Genomic DNA, 21,059 nt, shown 5'->3' on the forward strand with positions numbered 1-21,059 from the left:
GGGTTTCACCGTGGTCTCGATCTCCTGACCTCGTGATCCGCCCGCCTCGGCCTCCCAAAGTGCTGGGATTACAAGCGTAAGCCACCGTGCCCGGCCTTGACCTACTTTTTCTAAACACTTGCTGTGGAAAAAGTACAGTGTATTTGAGGATGACTCTTAGAATGCAGAAAAGGTGGAGAAAAGAGAGGCTGGGCTCAGTGGCTCATGCCTATAATCCCAGCACTTTCGGAGGTCAAGGTGCACAGATCACTTAAGTCAGGAGTTCAAGATCAACCTGGCCAACATGGTGAAACTCCATTTAAAAACAAAAAAAGATGGAGGAAAGAGATACAAAGATTTAGAGGTAAAGTGAACTTAATTGTCTGAACCAAAAATCATACAAAAGACTCCAAAAAGTTTAGAAGCCATCCTTGAGATGCAGATTTAATGCTAAAAATGTTGGCATCTTCAGAATATTACAATGATGAATGTTCACAGTCAAACAGAATTTTATTGTTAAGCTTGTCCTGGAAAAACCAAGAATGTTTTGATTGTCTGTGATTGAGACACAGTCCCTAAAGCTAGTTTGGAAAAGTGACATGTTTCAGGTTGGGATACAAAAGACAAATTCTAAATAAGGAATGAAGGAGAAAAGGAAACATGGAGGAAATTGGTGGGACATTCTGTGCCATTTAAATATCTTGACTCTTGTTAATGAATGTCTATATAGAGGTCAAAGGTGAGGAAAACAGACAAATCATGGGTATCTAAGAAAGGTGTATTTTCTATCCAGGAAGAAAGGTCAATGGAATACGTTTATATAGTGATATAAACTTTAAAGGTAGGAAAAGCCCTTAAAAATAGAGTCAGTAAAGATTTTGTAGTCCTGGTTCATAGTCACAAAGTAGAAAACACCAAAGCCAGGAAATACACCACTTTGTAGTTCATTACCCTGCTAATTCCAGTGAGATGTGTGCAAAACACTTGTCGGACCTTATTGCCAATTGGCATTTGAGATTATCTACAGTTCTTTTTTTTAATAACCTCATTGAGGTATAATTTAAATACCATAATATTCATCTATTTTAACTGTACAATTAACTATACAAGTGTACAGGTTTTTTTTAGTAAATTTTTAGAAAATTCATTGAGTTGTGCAACAAATCAACACAATCCCAATTTAGGACGTCAACATTATCCCTATACGATTCCCAGCAATCATGAATTTCTGTTTCTACTCCCAGCCCCAGACAACCACTAATATCCTTTCTGTCCTGGTAGATTTGCTTTTTCATATCAGTAAAATTAGAATATGTGATTTTTTGTATGTCTGGCTTCTTTCACTTAGCATAATGTTTTTGAGGTTTGTTCATGTTGCAACATGTATTCAGATTTCATTCCTCTTTATTGTCAAATAATATTTCATTGTATGTATTACCATACTTTTATCCATTCACTAGTTGATGGGCATTTGTGTGATTTCCACTTTGGGCCTCTTATGACCAAATCTGCTATAAACATCTACGTAAAAGGCTTTGTGTGAACATATGCTTTCATGTCTCTTGTATAGATATCCAGAAGTAGAATTCTTGAGTCATATGGTATGTCTATGTTTAACTTTTTAAGAAACTGCCAAACTATTTTCAAAAATGACTGGGCACAGTGGCACTTTAGTGTAATCCAAGCTACTTGGGAGCTGAGACAGGAGAATCATGACTTTACAGGCCACCCCCCGAGCAATGTGCGATGATTCCAGTTTCTCCAAATCCTTGTCAACACATGATATTGCCTCTCCTTTTGATTATGGCTATCCTGGTAGTGTAAAGTAGCATCTCAGTGTAGTTTTAATTACATTTCCCTAATGAATGATAGTATTAAGCTTCTTCTCATGTGTTTATTTTGTATTTGTACTTCTCTCTATGAGATATCTTCTGTAGCTATAACTTTGACTTCCTGAATTCTGTCCAGAAATTTCTAGTTTGGGTGATGCTGTGATGGAAATGCATGAAAGTACACAGAGTATACATTTTTTAAGGGTTACTAAATAATCCTAAAACTTCACAAAAGAGAAGTCCTTCTACTCTGCTAGAATTACTGTATAGGAAAACTCAGTAAAATGATTTTCTTTTTTTTTTTAATTTTATTATTATTATACTTCTTTAAGTTTTAGGGTACATGTGTACAACGTGCAGGTTTGTTACATATGTATACATGTGCCATGTTGGTGTGCTGCACCCATTAACTCGTCATTTAGCATTAGGTATATCACCTAATGCTATCCCTCCCCACTCCCCCCACCCCACAACAGTCCCCGGTGTGTAATGTTCCCCTTCCTGTGTCCATGTGTTCTCATTATTCAATTCCCACCTATGAGTGAGAACATGCAGTGTTTGGTTTTTTGTCCTTGCGATAGTTTGCTGAGAATGATGGTTTCCAGCTTTATCCATGTCCCTATGAAGGACATGAACTCATCATTTTTTATGGCTGCATAGTATTCCATGGTGTATATGTGCCACATTTTCTTAATCCAGTCTATCATTGCTGGACATTTGGGTTGGTTCCAAGTCTTTGCTATTGTGAACAGCGCCGCAATAGATATACGTGTACATGTGTCTTTATAGCAGCATGATTTATAATCCTTTGGGTATATACCCAGTAATGGGATGGCGGGGTCAAATGGTATTTCTAGTTCCAGATCCCTGAGGAATCACCACACTGACTTCCACAATGGTTGAACTAGTTTACAGTCCCACCAACAGTGTAAAACTGGCACAAGACAGGGATGCCCTCTCTCACCACTCCTATTCATCGTAGTGTTCTGGCCAGGGCGATCAGGCAGGAGAAGGAAATAAAGGGCATTCATTTAGGAAAAGAGGAAGTCAAATTGTCCCTGTTTGCAGATGACATGATTGTATATCTAGAAAACCCCATCATCTCAGCCCAAAATCTCCTTAAGCTGATAAGCAACTTCAGCCAAGTCTCAGGACACAAAATCAATGTGCAAAAATCACAAGCATTCCTATACACCAATAACAGACAAACAGAGAGCCAAATCATGAGTGAACTCCCATTCACAATTGCTTCAAAGAGAATAAAATACCTAGGAATCCAACTTACAAGGGATGTGAAGGACCTCTTCAAGGAGAACTACAAACCACTGCTCAATGAAATAAAAGAGGATACAAACAAATGGAAGAACATTCCATGCTCATGGGCAGGAAGAATCAATATCGTGAAAATGGCCATACTGCCCAAGGTAATTTACAGATTCAATGCCATCCCCATCAACCTACCAATGACTTTCTTCACAGAATTGGAAAAAAACTACTTTAAAGTTCATATGGAACCAAAAAAGAGCCCACATTGCCAAGTCAATCCTAAGCCAAAAGAACAAAGCTGGAGGCATCATGCTACCTGACTTCAAACTACACTACAAGGCTACAGTAACCAAAACAGCATGATACTGGTGCCAAAACAGAGATATAGATCAATGGAACAGAACAGAGCCCTCTGAAATAATGCTGCATATCTACAACTATCTGATCTTTGACAAGCCAGACAAAAACAAGCAATGGGGAAAGCATTCCCTACTTAATAAATGGTGCTGGGAAAACTGGCTGGCTGTATGTAGAAAGCTGAAACTGGATCCTTTCCTTACACTTTATACAAAAATTAATTCAAGATGGATTAAAGACTTACATGTTAGACCTAAAATCATAAACTCAGTATAATCATTTTCATAATATTTGGTAGAAGAGCAGGCTCATTGTAAAAACTGGGGCTGTTTATTTTTCTTTAGGGCTTCTGTTTTCTACTTTTCCTTAAGCTAAGGATAAGATTAAACTGTCTGGAGGCTTGTTTGCTTTCTCAGCACAATAAAAAAGTGAAGGAAAGACAGCAGAGCAAGACAGGATTCTTCAGAAAAACAATACTAAAGGGAAATAACAGTAACACCAGGTTAGAGAAACAAAATCCATAGAATCAAGCTTTACTTGAGTAACAATGCTGATGGAAATAGCATGTAAGAGTCTTAGTTCAGGGCCTATTGGAAATGGATGATAGAATTTTTCCAATGTACAAGCCCACTAACAGATATAATTAGCTTATTATGCTAACATGATAGTTACTGAATATCTCCCTGAATTAGATTGACCTCAATCGGTAAGGATCATAACTTTCAACACAGGCTTGTTTTGCCTGCAAAAAGATTCACACAAGATGCTTAGATGGACATCATAAAGGTATTTCAGAGGACCCCTCTCTAGAACCCAAGTTGGTTGTGGAGGCTAGGCACAGTGGTTCACACCAGGAAGCCAGGAGTTTGGGACCACTCTGGGCAAAAAAGCAAAAGCAAGATCTGTCTCTACACAAAAACATTTAAAACAGTGGGCGTGGTGGCATGCACCTTTACTCCCAACTACTCAGGAGGCTGAGGCAGGAGGATCCCTTGAATCCAGGTCGAGCTTACAGTGAGCTATGATTGCACCACTGCACTCTAGCATGGACAACAGAGCAAGACCCTGTCTCTAAAATTTAAAAAAAAAAAAAAAATAAGTAGGTTGTGCTGTAGGATCACATAAACTTTGTGCTGGTTAAACCACTTTACTGCCTTTCGTGAATTAGTTTCCACAACTAATGTAGAGTCCGCTGCTTTGAGAGTTTCACATGTCATTGTTTGTGTCTTTCCATTCTCTGGAACCCTGTTTAGATCTTTAGTCAAAAGTGACCAAGGAGGCATCTTGATACTATTTTCTCCTTTTATTATTTTCTCAGCTGACAATTCTTTCCCTCTTTTGTTGATTGGGTAAGGAATATCTGAGTGTTATTACTACTAGCTATACGGCAACCTCTTATAAACTTCAATATATCATTAAAAACGTTGGTTGATTTGGGCATGAGGTAGTTCTAGAATTCTTTTTTGCTTAGTATGGTATGTTGATAGATTTGGGGTAAATGTGAATAAAACATTGCAGATATCTTTGAATTCATGACTTACAAGTAACTTCAGCATTTCAGGTGAAAGCTACTTTTCACCTCATCTGCAAATGAGAATTAAAAGGAAAATTCTTTTAATTTACATAGTGGTGTTTTGGTTTATATTCTGTTTTGTTTTTTCCCCTTTTTAAAATGAAAAGTCCAAGGAGGGGATCCAGATAGTGTGAATTTGAATCCAGACTACCACTGGTAACCTTTGTCTAGATAAATTCTCTGATTCTCATTCTTCTCATCAGTAAATGAGAATAATGTACATTATCTCACTTAATTATTGTTATTCTCACTTAATGAATCATGATATTAAATTTTCAGTATCATTGACCAATAATGCAAACATTTTGATAAAACGTGGCTTATAAATTTCTATCATCCCTGATGTTAATCAGTTTTTCTTGCAAAACAATTAAGTAATGCCTGTTTTTAGTATTAAAAATTTTTTTAAGCCAGGCGCGGTGGCTCAAGCCTGTAATCCCAGCACTTTGGGAGGCTGAGGTGGGCGGATCACGAGGTCAGGAGATCAAGACCATCCTGGCTAACACGGTGAAACCCCGTCTCTACTAAAAACACAAAAAATTAGCCGGGCGTGTTGGCGGGCGCCTGTATTCCCAGCTACTCGGGAGGCTGAGGCAGGAGAATGGCGTGAACCCAGGAGGTGGAGGTTGCGGTGAGCCGAGATCGCGCCACTGCACTCCAGCCTGGGGGACAGAGAAAGACTCCGTCTCAAAAAAAAAAAAAAAATTTTAAGCTCAAAACCTACTAAAAGTGTACGTTTATAAAATTATTACAAACACTTAAAAATTATATTTCCAAATTATGAGAGTATGTAGATATGTGAATTCCTATAAGGTTATACACATATCAATTTGGGCAATACAATTACATAATAATAGGAATATTTCCAAACACTTGTTTTAAAAAATGCTTTCTCCTAGCACTAGTTTCATAAGAAGGTAGTACACTGTCACTCATCATAAATAAACCAACATTACTGGCCGGGTGTAGTGGCTCGCACCTGTAATCCCAGCACTTTGGGAGGCTGAGATGGGCAGATCACCTGAGGTCAAGAGGGCAGATCATCTGAGGCCAGCACCAGCCTGGCCAACATGGTAAAACCCTGTCTCTACTAAAAATACAAAAATTAGTCAGGTGTGGTGGTGGGCACCTGTAATCCCAGCTACTCGGGAAGCTGAGGCAGGAGAATCGCTTGAACCGAGGAGGTGGAGGTTGCAGTGAGTCAAGATCGTGCCATTGCACTCCAGCATGGGCAACAAGAGCAAAACTCCATCTCAAAAAACAAATAATAATAATAAAATAAAATAACATTACCAAGTGCTGACAATGATCTTGAGCAACCTGAATTTTCATACATCCCTGGTAGAAATGTAAATTGGTAAATGCTCTTGGGAAAACTGCTTGAAATTATCCACTAAAATTAAACATGTGTACTTTATGACCCAGCATTTCCACTTTTAGGTAAATGCTTGACATAAATGAAGGCTAATAAGTAACACGTCTATAAGAACATTCATAGCAGCTTCATTCATAATAGCCAAACACTGGAAACATCCAAATGACAATAGAATATTCATTCTTATTGTTGTATAGTATTATATTTTATTTATATAATACAATCTTTTGTATTATATAATACAAATACATGCAACATGTATTATATAATACAATTTTTTGCATTATATATAATACAATTTTTTGCATTATATATAATACAATTTTTTGCATTATATATAATACAATTTTTTGATTAATAATGATCAGATTTTCATGATCATTATTCATTTCATTACAGAATGTCATAGAGATTCCACTATTTAAAGATCTTGTTTTTATAAAATTACCCATACTATCTTATAGATGCTGGAATGGTTAAACAATGAGAGTAGCCACAAGTGGCAGAACACCTTCTCTTCCTACAGGATAGATCTCACTTGTACCAAAGCTGACATATGACTGCCTGCTATATAATGCACAGTAAATTTAAAAGTTTATTATTAATTAAATTTATTTCTCAGTGTTACAATAAATAAATTGAAGTGTAGATGGTTTCTTTCCTCTTGAATGTTTCTTTGCATTTATTCTCAATACATATTTTTGTCCCCTCCTCTGTCCCTTCCCAAACCCCTTGCTCAACTTTGGAAACTTGATCGAGTTACACAACAGTTGCCTACCATGATAGTCAGTGGGATATTTGCTCAATAAATTCCTAAAGCAAAAATGGGCAGTTATGCCCCACTATGAGTTAGAATTGGCAAACTCTTTCTATAAAGGACCAGATAATATACATTTCAGACTTTGGGGGTCATATGGTCTCTGCCATAGCTTCTCAACTCTGCAATTGCATCATACATAGACAATACACTTTTTAAAGTGGCTGTATTTCAAGAAAACTTTCTTATGAACACTGAGTTTTATAGCATCACAAAATATTTTTTCTTCTTTTTTAAAACCATTTAAAATGTGAAAATAATTCTTAGCTAGCTTCTGAGCCATACAAAAAGAAGTGATGGACAGAATTTGGGTCTCAAGACTTAGTTTGCAGAGCTCTGATTTAGAATCATGTAATTTTAAGTAATAACTTGAATCTCAGCCTTCAGTTCCATCATTTCTAGTAGGTTATCAAATTACCATATGCTGTTAGTGAGTGCTTTTATTTATCGTTCCTTTAAGAAGCACTAAATATTAAGTTTAATATCAAAGGCTTTGTTTTCTCTTTGGCATGATTGTAATTCATAAGACTTCTAATAAAAGAGGCTGGGTTTGTAAAAAATTCCACTGAGATATTTGAGGCCTCGTCATTAGTAGCTACAGTGTCAATAAGAATCACAGTGCTTTTCTGCATTGTCTTAATTCTGATTTGATAAATAATTATTTTTTTAAAACTCTTCATTTTGAAAACAATGAAATAACTAAGGCAGTATTTAATACATTTATTTGAGGCCCACTGGCCAAGTTCTGTGACTCCTTCCTGGGTTTCTATGGGTCCTGACACATGAGGAAACAAATATTCACTGACATTCAAGAAGGTCAGAGGTCTAAGTAACTGCTCCACACAGCATAGCATTTTCAAGACAGGCCTCCAAGTTGGTTGCTCTCCATTCCCTGCACTATTTGCTAAGAGACATGAATGACAAATCTTTACGTTATTGAACTGTCTGTCTCATTCTCCTGTCATCCAAAAATCAGGGCGGGTTTTTTTCTGATGAGTTCTATGTGCAATTTCAAAATTGTTATTTCTATTCAGACTGAATAGTAAAAAATCATCTGAAAGGGTAAATTTGAGGAATGACATCACACTGCTTTGTGCCTCCCACCCATTCACTCCCAAATGAGGGATCCCTCAGCCACAGCAGCAGAAAAACAGGACAAAAGGCCACTGATTTTCCATGAAGGTGGAATCTGTGCTGCACAGGCCCCAAAACTCACTGCACATAACTCACCTTAAGCCCATCTCCAGAAACCCCTCCTGGGTTTCTATGCTCTATTCTAGAGTCAGTACTTTGCAACTAGCCTTGTCTTTCTTCATTTAGGGTGGATACGGGGTAGACTTGGGAGACCTGAAACAAGATAAATATATTAGAGTCAACAGAAGAACAAACTCAGGAGGAAAGCCAACTGGGCTCAAATCTCAGCTCCACTCTTCATTGTAGATGGAAATAGACATTTATTGAACACCTGTTCTGTGTTGGAAACTTCACATAAACTATTCCAGTTGTTAAACAAGAGAGGAAGGAACAAAAGGTGTCCTTTATTTAACTGACGTACAACAGGGAAGAAAACTTCTGAAGGAACAGCTTCAAAGCAATGAAAGAGACAAAGGGTTCTTTTAAAATAGGGTTTTGTTTCACATATTATTCAAGCGACCAGGTTGACTTTGTTGAACTTCTGATTCCGTGACAACAGCAAACTCTGCATGTGTGCTCAGGGTTTGACATGCTGTGGTGTACTCTCAACCTAAAAGAGTACGCAGCATAATGGTTGTGAATCTCTGGAAATGAGGGTGTCACTTCTGTTTTACAGAAGAAAAAGATGCCAGAAGGGCTTCTGATCAATGTGCTATGAGACCACCTATGGAAGAGAGAGAACAACTCTTTAACTGTGGCTTTACTTAGTAAACTTCCAAACGATTACTGAAATGTCATCATTAGACAACTTAAGCAACTAGCAGAAAATTCATATTTCTAACTCAGCCTCCTCATTCTTTTTCTGTCTTTCCCTGTGATCCAGGAGGAAGGATGCTGGCTTCTTATCATACAAAGATCACCTGCCAGTGAGCCAAGTGGTGGTTGGAGATACTGATCGGCAAGGCTCTGAAGCCAAATTGAGTGTGGGTCCTCTGCGCTGCCAAGGAGACAGTAAGTTTGCATAGCAGCTATGGCTTGCACTTTCTTTTCCCATTTAAATATTGTTTCCAGGCTCCTCAGAAGATGCCTGCAATCAGACTTGCTCTCCTGTGGCTCCTACAGAATCATCACGCAACCCAAGCAGAGATAACTTAGAGGAGGGGAACAGCCATAAAGCCTCCAGTACAGGAGCCAAGATTTGGGCATAAAGTGGGGATACCCATCTTTCCTCTATATTCATATGTAACAAGTTTGACTACCTAAGTTTATGATGATATAAATAGCAATGCTAATAGCATAAATGCAGTACTCAACAGCTGTGATTCCACTGAGTGCTGCTGTTAATGCCATTAGGATGACTATTTATATCACCATAAACTGAGTTTATGGTGATATAAATAGTAGCATTATGGCTTAATGTATCATTGTAAACTTGGATTATGGCCATATAAAGTTTGACATTATTGCTATCAAACTTCATCATCATCAGAGCTTGATGGTCCCTTGTAAGCCAAAGATTGTTTCTGTAACTGTGTCTTGCTTTCAGGATTAGTCACCCCAGAGAGGAATTTGGGGCTGCTAGCTTGGACAGTGGGAGGTAAGGGAGTTGGAGTGATGGTCCCTCCTAATTAAGGGCACCATTAGGATTTTATGTTGTTTGATACCCTTCGGTATGCTTTATGAGCAGTCAGAGGGAAACAGTGACACGATTGCACTGTGGGGATTCTGCAGTGAGCGTCCTGGGCATCATTTTCCCTCTTCTTTCTGGGACACGTGGTTTAGGCAACTCTCCTGAGAGTTCTATGCTTTTGTGATTGTGTGCTAGGCATCTGGAGACCTAGATTCTGCTCCCCGAATAGCTGACTTGCCTGAGGAGACCTCAGGCAAACCCCTCCATTGTCTCAGCTGCGGTAATGAGAATACTACCGGCATCCCAATTCCTCCTGGGGAGGCTGTAAATATTTTAGTGCCTGGATTTGGATTCCTCCTAGCAAAGCATTATGTGAGATGGAATATTATTACCACTTTGTAAATCAAGGGAGAATTAGACCTACTTGATAATAAATTATTGTGTCCACTCAAAGAGATGTCCTAAGGAACGTAATGATGCATGCTTAACAGTTTCCTACTTAGTAAATTGAGGTTGTCGGCAATTAAGCAATGCCATGTTCCTAATACAAAAGGGAGATGGACTTTGTACTGATTTTTCTCTACTTACATTGAAAATGCTACCTGTAATATTGAGGCTGGTCAAGATCTTTATCACACACTTATTGAACAATAATACTTCATTTGTTTAGTCAGTCTTAGTAAAACTGTGCAGAAGAAATTTAATTTCAACTGCCTAAGAAAAGGATATTCACCTAAAGCAATAGTATATATGCATTTTAAACAGATACTATAAGAAATGAAATATAGTGTTGCTCTAAAATTAGGAAGACTGTCATGTGTTATCTAATGAAAATCATTTTTGTTATGGAATAATTACTCATTAGCATATAAAGGTAAAATATTTCTGGCTTACCGATTCTAATTCTGAAGTTAGCTTTGAATTTGAGAAAATGTTCCCATTAAATAATTGATTAGCTTAATATATTTATAAAAATTCTACTTCTGCTAACTTTTTTTCTTGTTTGTTTTGTTTTGCTTTGTTTTGTTTTGTTTTGAGACGGAGTCTTGCTCTGTCGCCCAGGCTGGAGTACAGTGGTTTGATCTCAGCTCACTGCAACCTCCGCCTCCTGGGTTCAAGTGATTCTCCAGCCTCAGCCTCCTAAGTAGCTGGGATTACAAGCACGCAGCACCACGCCTGGCTAAATTCTTGCATTTTTAGTAGAAACGGGGTTTTACCATGTTGGACAGGCTGGTCTCGAACTCCTGACCCCAGGTGATCCACATGCCTCGGCCTCCCAAAGTGCTGGGATTACAGGCGTGAGCCACTGTGCCCGGCCTTCTGCAAACTTTTATTACCATTCTTAAAAAGAAGATTCTAGGAACATTAAATAGTAGATGCTGCAGTATATGAGCAGTTTATAATTAATATTAGTTTATTCGTTCTTAATAAATCAACTTCAGGAAGAATTTATTGTGAGGCTGTCATTCATCTAGAACTTTCCTAGGTGCTCTGGGAAGTAAGAAAAAGAAGTTCAAACCACGTTGTGTGAAATGAACACAAAAAATATTGGAAAACACAAATTGGTTTATAATTTAATTTTAGGTTTGTGATATAAAATTATTGCAACTGATAATCAAGAAAGGAGCTATAGAAGGTGTATTTCAGGCAGGCTTTCTTTTTAAAAAGAGAAAATGGGAAAAGTATAGTGGTCATTGTTCATTTGCATTTCTATTCTAGGGCCGTTGTTCTTAGAAACATTTTTAGAACCTATTAATAAAATAAGCTTATTTATTCACATTACATGATTTCAGTATACTTAAAATTACTGTAACTTCAGAGAGACTCTTTTAAATAATATTTTACCTGATATTTCATGAAAGCAAAAGCGGTCAACAGTTAATGGCAATTATGTAGAATACTTTTGTGTCTGTGTGAGAGAGAGAAATCTCATTGTTTTCCAGGCAACAGAGAGTAAGTAGTCTACCTGGTACTTGAATGCCTGGTAGCAGTCAGCAGTTGTGAAGCCCATGTTCCCTTTAAGAACGTTCTCACGGCCGGGTGCGGTGGCTCACGCCGGTAATCCCAGCACTTTGGGAGGCTGAGGCGGTCGGATCACGAGGTCAGGAGATCAAGACCATCCTGGCTAACACAGTGAAACCCCGTCTCTATTAAAAATACAAAAAAAAAAAAAAAAATTAGCCGGGCGTGGTGGTGGGCGCCTTTAGTCCCAGCTACTCGGGAGGCTGAGGCAGGAGAATGGTGTGAACCTGGGAGGCGGAGCTTGCAGTGAGCGGAGATTGCACCACTGCACTCCAGCCTGGGCGACAGAGCAAGACTCCGTCTTAACAACAACAACAACAAAACAAGAATGTTCTCACATGCATGGACACAGTAATAATAGAGTGTTCCGTATCAACCGCATTTTCCAGTTTTTATACATATATGATCTCCTTGGTTACACACAGCCTCCTGTGAATTGGGTAGGGCAAATATTAGTCTTTCTGCTTTACAAATGAAGAAAATACTTCTTTGAAAATGGCATTTACACAACAAATTTCTGAGCACACTTTCAGCCTCTGAGAGGCTTCAGGACAAAAGATGGAACAGAGAATAGAAATAGCTGTGTCTGTACAAGGCCAGAGTTGTTTTCCCAACTGTACTCTCGTCCCTGAGCCAATTGTTGATTAAATTAAAATGTCTTAAAATGTTTCATTTGGGTCTTATCCCACCACTAGCCTCAGCCACCCATGTCAGTTACCAACATAGTACAAACATTGTAGGGATTAAATTTATGTCATTTAAAAAGTGGCATAGTGCATTTGTCCTGCTGTTTATAGAGATGAACTTACTCTGTGTCATTTACTGTAGTCTGTTCAAAGCTACAGCTTATAAAGACTAAACCTATTATTGAAAAATGTCTCTCGGTTTGAGGAGTTGAGTGATGACAGCCCTCAGAACCTGCCTTTTGAATTAGGCCCCAGTTCCATCCTCTAGTCTCAGAGAATGAAACCATTTTTGTGGGCTCTGCCCAACCATTTCAGCAGTTTCAGTTGATTTCATCATGCCTGCTGAGTTTCATTTTTGCTTTGATTCATCTGAACTCAGACCCATATAATGAAAATGCTAAAGAAAATCAGTGCATGCCACTCAGATCTGCTGCATTTCCCATATAGTTCTGTGAAATGCTTATGTCCTTACAGGTGTGTGTGTGTGTGTGTGTGTGTGTGTGTGTGTGTGTGTGTGTGTGTGTGTGTGTGTGTGTGTGTGTGTGTGTGTGTGTGTGTGTGTGTGTGTGTGTGTGTTCTTTCATTCTTTCTTTTTTGCAAAGCCTATCCAAATGGAAACTTCAAATCTAAATGACACTGAAAGTATGACTGGTGATGGATGGTTCGCTAAAATAAAAAGTGCTGTGAAAATACAAATCCCCCTCTTAAACTACATGTACGCACCTAGAAAGAAACAAAAGAGCCATTTGGAAGATTAAAAATCAATGATTAGGTAGACGTTGTTTCAAATTGAAATATGTAATCATCTTTGTAGATGGCTGCCAAACTTTCATACTTTCATGAAATTAGTTAAAAAAATAAGGCCGGGCGCAGTGGCTCATGCTTGTAATCCCAGCACTTTGGGAGGCCGAGGCGGGCGGATCACGAGGTCAGGAGATCGAGACCACAGTGAAACCCCGTCTCTACTAAAAATACAAAAAAATTAGCCGGGCGTGGTGGCGGGCGCCTGTAGTCCCAGCTACTCGGAGAGGCTGAGGCAGGAGAATGGCGTGAACCCAGGAGGCAGAGCTTGCAGTGAGCCAAGATTGCGCCACTGCACTCCAGCCTGGGCAACAGAGTGAGACTCTGTCTCAAAAAAAATAAATAAAAAATAAAAATAAATAAAAAATAAATAAAAAATAAAAGACTTCCATTTTTTGGAGGTAGAAATCTCATGCTATATCTGATGAATATAATTAATTGTAGGAATATAGTATTTGCTAGACAATTGCTTTATTTTCAGCCATATGATGTAAAACTTTACCGTACTCCTCTAGGGATACAGGGACTGTAAATAAATACTTTGGAGCAAGTTTGTCAGAACTATAGGAAAGGTTTAAAAAAAAAAAAAAGAAAAAAAGCAAGTGTTTTCAGTCAACCTGGGTAGAAACAATTCCAGAAAATGTCTTATTCCAGGGCTTCTTCCAAGGCCATGCCAGAAACACTGGCTGTGAGGCTGGCAGACAGAGCAATGGAGTCACACTGCAGGATTAAGATGCCAATTCAGTTTCTCAGAGCTACGGAGGTGACCCAGAGAGACAAGGAAGGAAAGGCAAGGCAGTAGTAACACATCCAGTTCTGGAACACTCAGAGGACAGACAAAGCTGTGTGTAAAGAAATAAAGATACTGATGGAGATTCATGCAAATGATGGTGAATATTTGTTCTTTGGGAAAGTTATTTTATGTGCCAGAGTAATAGGAAGGCCATTATCTTTTTTTTTTGCAAGAATTTTACAAACCAGGATCATAACCTGCCATTCCCTTGACAGGAGAGATAAGGTGGCCAGGCATGGTGGCTCACACCCGTAATCCCAGCACTTTGGGAGGCTGAGGCAGGCAGATCACTTGAGGTCAGGAGTTTGAGGACAGCCTGGCCAACATGGTGAAGCCCTGTCTCTAATAAAAATACAAAAATTAGCAGGGTGTGCTGGTGGCCCCCAGTAATCCCAGCTACTCAGGAGGCTGAGGCAGGAGAGTCATTTGAACCCGGGAGGCGGAAGTTGCAGTGAGCCAACATCGTGCTGTTGCACTTCAGCTTGGGTGACAGTGCGAGCCTCCATCTCAAAAAAAAAAAGAAAAGCAAAAACAGACAAGGCAATGCCTCGGTCTCCACGTTGTTTCTGTAGCAATGAAACATTTCCAACAGGGGTGCACGTGAGCGTAACTCTCCTTCAGAAGATAATACACATGAGCATACGTAGGCCACATACTCTGTGTAGTGAATAAGGACTGAAGGAAAAACCACTTCTCACCTGGGTTCAGGAAGCAATTCTCCTTATTGAGGGGAAGCAGCTCTCCAGGCTCCAGAGAAGAGTTCAAAGTTTATTTATCTCCTTTTTCTTTGCTGCTTCAGGCTTGGAAAAGACAAGAAAGGAAAAGGGACCAGCATGCAGTTTCTAAACCAATCACTTTCGATTCATTTTCTCTCTTGATTCGCTCAACATCCCTTAATAGGTGATACTGTTGACAAAAATAATAATAATAATAATAATAATGTACCTCTGTAAAATATTTAAAGAGGTTTATTTAAGCCAAAGATGAGTGGCTATGGCCCAAGGTATAGGCTCAAGAGGTCCTGAGAATATGTGTCCAAGGGCTACAACTTGGTTTTTATATGTTTTAGAGAGACATAAGACATCAGTCAATATATGTGAGGTATACATTGGTTTAGTCTAGAAGCGATGTGAGAGTGTGGCTTACAAGTCATAGGTGGATTTAAAAATTTTCTGGTTGGAGATTGGTTAAAAGAGTTAAGTTATTATCTAAAGGTCTGGAATTGATAGATAGAAAGGAGCATCTGGGTTAAGATAAGGGGTTGTGGAGGTCAAGGTACTTATTACGTAGATGAAGTCTCATAGGTGACTGCCCTTAGAGACAATAGATGGCAAATGTTTCCATTTAGACCTTTAAAAGGTGCTTAGACTCTCAGTAAATCTATTCTAGATTTTGAGGGCCTGGAAGGGGAAAGATCTAGTTATGTCGATAGAGATTATTTATAGATGTGAATTTTCCCCCACAGGAAAACTGCTTAGCAGGGTCATTTCAAAATATGGCAAAGAAACATGTTTGGGTGTGAAATCTTTTTATTTCTTCCTTTTTCTGTCATGTGATGTTATACTAGAGTCAGGTTAAAATTTGGTATCTTACTGCTACAGTCTGTAAACTGTCATGGCGCTGGTCGAAGTGTGGCAGTGAGGACAACCAGAGGCCACTCTCATCACCATCTTGGTTGTGGTGGGTTTTAGCCAGCTTCTTTACTGCAACCTGTTTTATCAGCAAAGTCTTTGTAACCTGTATCTTGTGCCAACTTCCTATCTCATCCTGTGACTTAGAATCTTTAACCACCTGGGAATGAAGTCCAGCAGGTCTTAGCCTTATTTCAAGATGGAGTTGGCGCTTAGATTTTTAGTTTTGGTTCACAGTACCTTTGACTCCAGCGTACTGATCAGGAAACAGAAACAATGTTATTAGGTGCTTTGTCGATAAGTTTCAGAGCTCAGACTGGAATCTACCTGGTTCCAAAGTCCTCATTTCTACTGTACTCAATCAGAGCTGATGTTAGGATAAAAATGGGAAGAAAAAAAAAATCTCTTATGCTCTCGGGGAGTGGCTGGGTCTAGCTGTTTGCTAATGAGGGGGTCTAGGGAAACATCCCCATTGCCCTGTGAAGGGTCACTGAAAAACCAACTCACAAGGCAGATAAATAGAAGAAAAGGCATGCAAATGTTACTACAGGGAGTATACAGGGAGAATCACAGAATGATTTCTCACCCCCCAAAGGAGTTCAGAAGCTTATATATCATCCTGGAAAAACAGGTTTTGGGGCCGGGCGCGGTGGCTCACGCTTGTAATCCCAGCACTTTGGGAGGCCGAGGTGGGCGGATCACAAGGTCAGGAGATAGAGACCACGGTGAAACCCCGTCTCTACTAAAAATACAAAAAATTAGCCGGGCGTGGTGGCGGGCGCCTGTAGTCCCAGCTACTTGGAGAGGCTGAGGCAGGAGAATGGCGTGAACCTGGGAGGCGGAGCTTGCAGTGAGCCGAGATCGCGCCACTGCACACTCCAGCCTGGGTGACAGAGCGAGACTCTGTCTCAAAAAAAAATAAAAAAAAATAAAAAATAAAAATAAAACAGGTTTTGGGAGCAGGGGAGGAGAGGAACTTCACTTTCTTTTTTTTTTTTTTTTTTTTTTTTTTTTTTTTTTTGAGACGGAGTCTCGCTCTTTCACCCAGGCTGGAGTGCAGTGGCGCGATCTCGGCTCACTGCAGGCTCCGCCTCCCGGGTTCACGCCATTCTCCTGCCTCAGCCTCCCGCGTAGCTGGGACTACAGGCGCCTGCCACCTCGCCCGGCTAATTTTTGTATTTTTAGTAGAGACGGGGTTTCACCGTGTTAGCCAGCATGGTCTCGATCTCCTGACCTCGTGATCCGCCCGCCTCGGCCTCCCAAAGTGCTGGGATTACAGGCGTGAGCCACCGCGCCTGGCCGGAACTTCACTTTCACTGTCAAAAAGACTATTTACTGGCTGGGCGCAGTGGCTCACGCCTGTAATCCCAACACTTTGGGAGGCTGAGGCGGATGGATCACCTGAGGTCAGGAGTTTGAGACCAGCCTGGCCAACATGGTGAAACCCCATCTCTACTAAAAATACAAAAATCAGCTGCGCATGGTGGTGTGCACCTGTAATCCCAGCTGCTCAGGAGACTAAGGCATGAGAATCGCTTTAACCCAGGAGGCAGAGGTTGCAGTGAGCTGAGATCACGCCATTGTACTCCAGCCTGGGTGACAGAGTAAGATTCTGTCAAAAAAAAAAAAAAAAAAAAACCAGAAAAGACTATTTACAAGTTTATCTCTGTTCCTGGATCCATTTATTCTCCCTGGTAATCCCCTCAACAGAATTCCTCTTCTCTCCACTCCCATCATCTATTTTTCCAGGATGGTAAATAAGCTTCTGAACCCCCGCTGGGGGCGAGGGGCGGGGGTCAGGGAGTGGTAATCCCTCTGGGGCTCTCCTTGGTTCTCCACATGTACATGTTAAATCAATATGTATGCCTTTTCTCTGTTTAATCTGACTCTTGGGAGTGGATTTTTTTTTTTTACTTATTTATTTATTTATTTATTTTGCAAATCTTCAGAGGGCAAAGGGGAAGATTCCCTTGGCTCCTATACTGCCAAGCTGTGTCTTCTAACTTACTTTTACGTGAAGGGCTGGTTCTGAAAGCAGAAGACAAAAGAAGGATAGGTGACAAAAACTGCTTCCAGTCCCATGCTTTAGTGGAGAAAAGATCCCCCTTGATTTTGCACCCCTCTTTTTGACAAGTCATCAAATAACTGATCTTTTTCTGCTTACTCCATCTATTTTGGCTCCCCTAACAGTGTACTTCTTAAAAGTAAAAACAGAATCTAATTCACTTGTATATTCTCAGTAGTATCACATGCCTAACACCTAGAAAGGATTCAACAAATATTTGTTGAATGAGGAAGAAAAATAATACATCAGATCAGAGGGAGAGTGATAATGCCAGATTTGGCCTGAAACTCAACTTCTGCCCTTAGGGCACTCACCAACCCAAGCAGAGAAATCTCAGGGCTTTGGAGTTCTCTAATGGAGCCACAGGTGCTGGGCCAACTGACTTCCTACATGAAATCTGGATTTTAGAGCCTGTTTTCCTAGACTCCTCATTTCCTGCTTGGGTGCAGCTCTTGCCTCTGCCTTTTCCTTTTTAAAGTTTTCATTACACTGTGTACTGATTTCTGGCTCACTTTGCTTCCCTACTATTGTTCTGAAAGCTTATCTCTGATTCAGCCCCACCCAGAAAAGAGAGGTTGCCTCAGGCAATCTATGTAGGATGATAATAGGTGTATTACCAGCATAGAGGACCACTTTCTCTCTGTCTCTCCATTCCTGCCCTGGCCATTAATTATAATACATTCGATTTACTTGGACTTGGTCTTCAGCCCTCATGCTTTTGCATCATCATGATGGGCTCATACATGATTTTTAAAAAGAGCATTAACGTCACAAATCTCAGAATAGGTAACATTTGATCATTCTCAGTAACTATTTCCTGAGAAGATGTTCTAAATTATTTTTCTTTCCCCATTTTTTCCCACAAAATGTGGCTGTATGTTTTTGCCTCACGTGTAGCTCAAAACAAGACCAAGAATCACAGTGTTAACAGTGGAAGCGTCTTAGAGATCAACCAGTGCAGAACCTCTCATTTTACAGGGGTCTGGGTCTGGGTCTAGAGAGGTTAAGTGACTGGCCCAAGGTCTCCCAGCTGGTATACAGCAGAGCACATCGAGAAGTAGTTTAATACAGCCTTCATCCTTAGTAATTCCACAGGGCCAAGATGAATGTTGACACCCAAAGAGGAAACTTTGACCTGGAACAATGACCTTGGGTCTCTGCCTATCAACAGCTGAGTGGGTATCAGAACTCTTAATCTTACCCCATCATGAGATCAATCATCTGGAAATCTTGATAGAAAACCTACAGCCACAGAAGTGAGGGTCAGTGGCAGAAAGTTGATGACTTCTGTTTTTTGTTTTATTGTTTGTGTGTGTGTGTGTGGTTTGTTTGTTTGTTTTAACTTTTTAGGGTTGATAATAGAAGCCATGAAAAAAAAAAAAAAACGCCCTGGAGTGATGTGTAGAAACCATTAACCTCTATTTTTTCTTAATGTCCCAGCCTTCACTGCTATTGCCATGGGCTACTAACAACTGAGAAGCAGTAGTGGGTCTAAGAACAAGCAGAAATAGCGAAATTTTCAGGATCACAACCTAGGCTGATTCCCATTAATGGATTGAGCCCTCTGGGCATTTCTGAGGTCAGCTCCAGTTGCAAATGTTGTAACTTTTGCAAGTAGATGGAAGCCTTCCCTTTTATCTTCCAGATTCCAGAGTGACTTTAAACAATTAGAAGAAATGGACAATTCCTGCGAAGGAAATCAGCTCTTTAAGATTACTCAGTTACTCAACTTTAGCTGCAAACTCACTGTTGAAATGGGAAGTAAAATTGGTTACAGTTTGGAAAAAAGTCTTTCTGTTTCACAATTGATATGATATTTGTGTGCGTGTGATTGATTTTCTTACCTGTCGTTTCAAATACCATTTGTATTTGGAGGAATCGTCACATGCCACAGAGGAATTAATCAACGTGAATGAGCTGATGCCAGACTTGGTTCTGCAGGTCTGTGTTGTCAACAAAGAGTCAAATTCTGTAAAATATTTGAAGACATTTATTCTGAGCCAAATATGAGTGACCATGGCCCATGACGCAGCCCTCAAGAGGTCCTGAGAACATGTGCTCAAGGTTGTTGGGGCACAGCTTGGTTTTATACATTTTACCTTATTTTATTTTATATTTTATTTTTTGAGACAGAGTCTTGCTCTGTTGCCCAGGCTAGAGTGCAATGGCATGACCTTGGCTCACTGCAACCTCCACCTCCCAGGTTCAAGCGATTCTCCTGCCTCAGCCTCCCAAGTAGCTGGGACTACAGGTACATGCCACCACGCCCAGCTAATTTTTTTTATTTTTAGTAGAGACAGAGTTTTACCATGTTGGCCAGGCTGGCCTCGAACTCTTGACCTCAGATGATCCACCCCCCTCGGCCTCCCAAAGTGCTGGGATTACATGCGTGAGCCACCACGCCTGGCAGGTTTTATACATTTTAGAGAGGTATGAGACATCAATCAAATACATTTAAGAAATACATTGGTTTGGTCCAGAAAGGCAGGACAACTCAAAGCGGAGGGTGGTGGGGGTGGGGGTTCCAGGCTATAGGTGAATTTAAATATTTTGTGATTGACAATTTGTTGAGTTTGTCTAAAGACCTGAGACCGATAGAAATGGAATGTTCATGTTAAGATAAAAGATTGTGGATACCAAAGTTCTTTTGAAGTCTTATAGTGGATGCCCTTAGAGACAATAGATGACAAAAGTTTCCTATTCAGATCTTAATCACTTTAGGATTGGGAGGGTCTAGAAGAAAGAGATCTAGCTATGTTAATGGAGATTCTTTACAGATGCAAAATTTCCCCCATAAAGAACAGCTTTGGAGGCCCATTTCAAAATATGGCAAAGAAACATGCTTTGGGGTAAGATATTTTGATTTTCTTCTTTGTCTCATAATGTTATGCGAGTCAGGTTGGAAAATAAGTCACAATATATAGGTTAAATAAAACCCATCTGCTGAAAATTTATTATTTGTAGGGCATGACTCCCCACACCCCTTAGATAGGAATTTGGGCAAGATAAAAAAAAAAAAAAAAATCAGAGTTTAGTCCTCAGTGTGGCTGGATGGGTTCTGCCTCCTCCATGTCCTCTCTCTGGTTGCCTGTCCCTTC

At 39.9% G+C, this 21,059-nt stretch overlaps 1 protein-coding gene across 1 annotated transcript in view; it reads left to right on the forward strand.

The window, feature by feature from the left end:
• The window catches only part of CNTNAP2 (contactin associated protein 2), a 1,422,658-nt gene that overhangs the window by 954,323 nt on the left and 447,276 nt on the right, over positions 1-21,059 (forward strand). The window contains exon 13 of the mRNA XM_058444445.1: positions 9,217-9,344. Within this exon, the coding sequence (XP_058300428.1) occupies positions 9,217-9,344 (128 nt within the window). The remainder of the gene's footprint in view (positions 1-9,216; positions 9,345-21,059) is intronic.

This window comes from Hylobates moloch, unplaced genomic scaffold, assembly GCF_009828535.3.
Source record: "Hylobates moloch isolate HMO894 unplaced genomic scaffold, HMol_V3 SCAFFOLD_1, whole genome shotgun sequence".
Lineage (NCBI taxonomy): Eukaryota > Metazoa > Chordata > Mammalia > Primates > Hylobatidae > Hylobates > Hylobates moloch.